General features: G+C 38.3%; 1 protein-coding gene across 1 annotated transcript in view; it reads right to left on the reverse strand.

Annotated features, from left to right (window-relative positions):
* The window catches only part of ARMH3 (armadillo like helical domain containing 3), a 178,314-nt gene that overhangs the window by 153,861 nt on the left and 18,453 nt on the right, over nucleotides 1–6,000 (reverse strand). The window contains exon 5 of the mRNA XM_021700255.1: nucleotides 3,526–3,633. Within this exon, the coding sequence (XP_021555930.1) occupies nucleotides 3,526–3,633 (108 nt within the window). The remainder of the gene's footprint in view (nucleotides 1–3,525; nucleotides 3,634–6,000) is intronic.

Consider the following 6,000-nt stretch of genomic DNA (forward strand, 5'->3'; position numbering starts at 1 on the left):
GGCTGATTCTACTAGGCAATGGGATTGGAGTATATCACTTGTACTAACAATCAGCTGTCAGACCCAATGTAATCAAAAGATGAAACCCTCACCCACTACAGCTGAAGGAACAAGAAAAGAAATATTTTACATTAAATGAAGGAGGAGAGTGAATGAAGAAGGCATGCTGGAAGCTCAAGTGAAGGTTCAAAATAAGCTACTTCAACAAATACATAGGGAGGGCCTACTATATGCTAAATATTGTGCTTTCAAAGAATTCAAGAAAAAAAATAAGATAATGACCCTGGCTCCCAAGGCATTTACAGTCTATTGGAAGAGAAAAATAAGCAAAAGCAAATGGTTTTTTTTCTTTTAAAAATTTTTTATTTAGGGGCGCCTGGGTGGCTCAGTTGGTTGAGCGACTGCCTTCGGCTCGGGTCATGATCCTGGAGTCCCGGGATCGAGTCCCGCGTCGGGCTCCCTGCTCGGCAGGGAGTCTGCTTCTCCCTCTGACCCTCCTCCCTCTCATGCTCTCTGTCTCTCATTCTCTCTGTCTCAAATAAATAAATAAAATCTATAAAAAAAAAAAAAAATTTTTATTTAAATTCAATTAATTAACATATAATGTATTGTTAGTTTCAGAGGTAGAGGTCAGTGATTCATCAGTCTTATTAAGCAAACAGTTTTAATTTAATGATTACTATGACAGAAATATACTTGGAGAAGGGGAATTCGCTCAGAAGTCACCTATTCCAGGATTCTTCAGGGGTGGGTTATATTTTGAAAAATCAGTAGGAATTAATTAAAACTTGAAGAGGAAAAGAATTCTAGACAGGCAATATCATGATCAAAGACACATGAGGAATGAAATGGCCCTGGGTGTGGAGTTGGAATACAAGTAGTTTATTATTATGGAAGTACAGAGCAAGGCACAGTGGTGAGAGTGGAGACTGGAGAAATAAATAGGGAGCAGATCATGAAAGCTGTATAAGGCTAGCTAGGGAGTTTGGTCTTTATCCTGTTAGTGATGGGAAACTAATGAAGGATTTTAAGCAAGAAAGATTTGAGTGTAAGATACATCACTGTGGTATCAGTGTGGATGACAGATTTAAAGATGGTAAGCCTGGAGGGAAGGAGACAAATGAGGACTAATCTATCAATTTTCTGAGGAAGTTGCCATGTCTTATTTGCCTCTGTATCCCCAGTGCCTGGCACATCAGAGCCAACCGATGTTTGTCGAAAGAATGAAGGCATCACTGCAATAGTTCAAGCAAGAGATAACGGGAACATTGGCAGTAGGGGAAAGAAAGGGAAGAAAGGTATGAGAAATATGAACTGAGGCAAAATTAGCTGATCTTGGTGATCATCTGGATATGAAAGATGAGGGGAAGAGTCAAGAATGACTCCCAAGTTTTTGGCTTGGGTGACTGAGACGACAGGTGAGCCCATTCTGATGTGGAATGAATGAAAAAAAAAAAAGAAAAAAAAACAGATGAAGGGAAAACATTTTGTAGATGTCAAGCAAGAGGTACTTCAGGGATGTGTGAGTGTGTATATTCAGCAACTGCTTATAAAGTATACTACTCTGAGTCTCATGACAGGACGTTAAGGCAAAAAATAGAGATTTAGTAACCAGGAGCATATAGGCAACAATGAAAACTATGAGAATGAGAGAGATCTGGGATTTTACCACCATATATATATATATATACACACACACATGTATATACATATATATACACACATACATATATATACACACACACATATATATATATATGAGCTGTATAGGAGAGAATTAAAAACTCCAGGTACTAAGTCTTCATGTATTTATAATTGTATATTCATAACTTTTTTTTAAAATAACTTAATCACTATAAGAATTCTTTGTCAAATATATTATTTTAAATTTAGTGAGTGACAGAAGACTAATTCTTCAAAGTTTATATTATAAACAACCTTCATTCAAGATAGTGTCAAACACTATAAATCAGATAGCTGATAAGGGACTTACATCCAAAATACATAAAGAACTCTTATAACGCAACAATAAAAAGACAAATAACTCAATCTAGAAATGGGTAAAGGATTTGAAAAGACATTTCTCTAAAAATATATATATAAAAGACAGACAAAAAACAACTGTTGACAAGGATGTGGAAAAATTAGAACCCTTATACATTGCTGATGGAAAAGCAAAATGGAATAGCAACTTTGGAAAACAGTTTGGAAGTTCCTTGAAATGTTAAATATAGAGTTACCATATGACCCAGCAATTCTCCTCCTAGGTATATCCCCAAGAGAACTGAAAACCTACATCCACACAAAAACTTGTTCATGAATGTTCACAGCAGCCTTATTCATAATAGCCAAAATGTTGAAATATCCCACATATCAACTGATGAATAAAATGATGCAGTACATTCATACAATGAAATATTAATCAGCCAAAAAAAGGAACGAAGTACTGATATATGCTACAACATGGATGAACCTTGAAAACATTATGCTAAGTGCAAGAAGCCAGACACAGAAGACCACACATAATTCCATTTCTATGAGATGTCCAGAATAGGTAAATCAAGAGAGACACAAAGTGGATTAATGGTTGCCAGGGCCTGGAGAGAAGGGGGAATGGAGAATGACTGCTAATGGGTACATGTTTTCTTTTTGGAGTGATAAGAACGTTCCAAAATTAACAGTGGTGATGGTTGTACAACTCTATGGATATACTAAAAACCACTGAATGAGGGGCACCTGGCTAGCTCAGTCAGTGGAGCACAGGACTCTCGATCTCTGGATTTTGAGTTCGAGCCCCACAGTGGGTATAGACATTACTTTAAAATAAAATCTCAAAAAAAAAAAAAAAAAAAAGAAAAAACCACTGAATTATTTTACTTTTTAAAAGGGTGAATTGTATATGTGAATTATCTATCAATAAAGCTGTTATTTTTAAAAAGTGTCCAACAGGGCACCTGGGTGGCTCAGTCAGTTAAGCGTCTGCCTTCAGCTCAGGTCATGATCCCAGGATCCTGGGATCGAGTCCCGCATCGGGCTCCCTGCTCAGCGGGGAGCCTGCTTCTCCCTCTGACTGCTGCTTCCCCTGCTCATGCTCTCTCTCTGACAAATAAATAAAATCTTAAAAAAAAAAAAAGTCAAACAATAGAAATAAAAATTCTGATAGTCATTGTGTTAAATAAGAAAACTTAAGTTTAGAACCAAAGTTACCCTTGTATATTATATTTCCCTTGTTATATTTTATTTGAGTTCATAAGTGTTTTTAAGAATGTATGAGCACATGATATAAATCAAAAAATAAACTGCTGCTCAGGGGAAGGATACTTCAATTCAAATTTGAATTTCAACTTTTCCTTTATTCAGACAAACCACATTTGTAAAACAAAAATATTCAAATTCAAGACCAAATTCAACCATTTATATCTACCTGCATGCACATCTTCTAGTACCTTAACTGTCTGCAGATGGTACCCATGAACAGCTGTCAGAAGCAGCCATCCACAGTCACACCTGCAACTGACACCTCACCTTCATGCACAGCTCTGCCTTGTCAAAGCCCATCAGCATGTTGATAATGTCAAACCCAGAGGTAGATTTATTCTTTTGATGGACTCCTCGAATGAGTGCACACAAGGTCTGCAGAGATTAGAGAAAGAATTCTTTTGTAGAGAGAAGTCTCAAAACGTGAAGGGCACTGGATCTGTCGCCTCACATTGCAACCTCAGAACCTCCTCCTTACACAGCTGACGTTCAATTACTCTTATTACTCTTAGCTCCGAAACAGTCTGAATCTTACTATGTGCAAAATCCAAAAATTAAAAGAGGAATAACAATTGAAACTGTTGTCATCCTCTTTTTTTTTTTTTTTTTTTCTTTTTTTTGGCCATCATCCTCTTTTCAAAAACTGCACTGCATGCAGACAAAGACTGGAAGGTGAATTCAAAAATAAAAACAGTTCTTGGGCGCCTGGGTGGCTCAGTTGGTTAAGCAACTGCCTTCGGCTCAGGTCATGATCCTGGGGTCCTGGGATCGAGTCCCACATCGGGCTCCCGGCTCGGCGGGAAGCCTGCTTCTCCCTCTCCCACTCCCCCTGCTTGTGTTCCTGTTCTTGCTGTCTCTGTCTCTGTCAAATAAATAAATAAAATCTTTAAAAAATAAAAAAATAAAAACAGTTCTTGCGTTTGAGTCATGTGATTGGTGAAACTTTCCTTTATTTAAAATTAATTCTAGTATTTACATTATAATTGATAATTTTTAGTATTTTTAATAACTACAAAAGTTATTTCAGTCCATATGATAACAACCAATTGCTTGAAAACTTAAATTCTTTACAATCTCCATCCACTACTGACTAGCTGTGTAAACCCAGACAAATTAGGTTAACTTTTCAGTGCCTCAGTTTTTTCATCTATAAAATGGGAATGACAATAATAGCACCCATCTCATAGGGATGTTGTGAGAACTATGTGAATTAACACCGTAAAGCACTTGGAATAGTCCCTGAAACTTTGTTAATGCTCCAAGAATAGTGCCTGAAACACTGTTAAAGCTTAGCAAGTCTCATTATAATAATGTAAGCCATTATAATAACGTACTATATTTTTATGGGTCACTAAGTGACTTAATGCCAATTTATTTCCACTGAACCAAAAACAGTTTACCATTCATACCCCCACAGTGAGTCACTGCAATTACAGGAAGCATAATTTCCAACTTTCATTTCAGCTTTCAGTGAGCCCCTACAATTGCGATGCCCAAAATGCATGGTCCTTCTTTCTGGGACATCAGCTCAATAGGTAATTTCTACAATCTACAGATGAGAAAATTGGTAAAGTGATTTATCCAACTAGTAAGTTAGAAATTTAAACCCAATCTATCAAAAGTTCCAATAAAATATTTTATGTTGTCATGGATTCTTCATATTCTAAGTTTGTCAATCACTGCCCTATAGCCATTCAGCCTGATCTAGGCTACACGGGAGCTACTGTACTATAAACTTTAGAAATTTTGCCCATCATTCACTCAATAAAAATTTACTTCTAAAGTGCTGAGTATTTACCAGGCACTGTCCTACATGCTAGGAACAAAGTACTGAATGAAACTATCAAAGTCTTTGCTCTCAAGAAGACTATAATGTGGGGCACCTAGGTGGCTCAGTTGTTAGGCGTCTGCCTTCGGCTCAGGTCATGATCCCAGGGTCCTGGGATCGAGTCCCACATCGGGCTCCCTGCTCGGCGGGAAGCCTGCTTCTCCCTCTCCCACTCCCCCTGCTTTGTTACCTCTCTCGCTGTGTCTCTCTCTGTCAAATAAATACTTAAAAAAAAAAAAAAGCCTATAATGTATCCCCTTGAACCCAATGTTGGCACATAAAAGTCATTCAAGAAATAATTATTCAGGGGCGCCTGGGTGGCTCAGTCGGTTAAGCGGCTGCCTTCGGCTCAGGTCATGATCCCAGGGTCCTGGGATAGAGCCCCGCATCGGGCTCCCTGCTCAGCAGAGAGCCTGCTTCTCCCTTTCCCTCTGCCTGCCACTCTGCCTACCTGTGCTATCTCTCTGTCAAATAAAGAAATTAAAAAAAAAAAAAATCTTAAAAAAAAAGAAAATAATTACTCAGTGATCATGCCACTTAGCGTAAAGAACAATGATTCTTAATGTTTTCTAAGTTACAGACCCTTTTGAGAATCTGATGAAAGCTCTCTTTACAGAAAAAATGTACACATGCACATAAAATATTATATATAACTTCCGGGAGTGAAGGACCCTCTGAAACCTCAGATTAAGAACTCCTGATCTAGTGAGAAAATATTGTGTTAAGAATCTCGGGGCGCCTGGGTGGCTCAGTCGTTAAGCATCTGCCTTCGGCTCAGGTCATGATCCCAGGGTCCTGGGATCGAGCCCCGCATCGGGCTCCCTGCTCCGCCAGGAAGCCTGCTTCTCCCTCTCCCACTCCCCCTGTTTGTGTTCCCTCTCTCGCTGTGTCTCTCTCTGTCAAATAAATAAATA

The sequence above is a fragment of the Neomonachus schauinslandi genome, chromosome 6 (genome assembly GCF_002201575.2).
Source record: "Neomonachus schauinslandi chromosome 6, ASM220157v2, whole genome shotgun sequence".
NCBI lineage: Eukaryota > Metazoa > Chordata > Mammalia > Carnivora > Phocidae > Neomonachus > Neomonachus schauinslandi.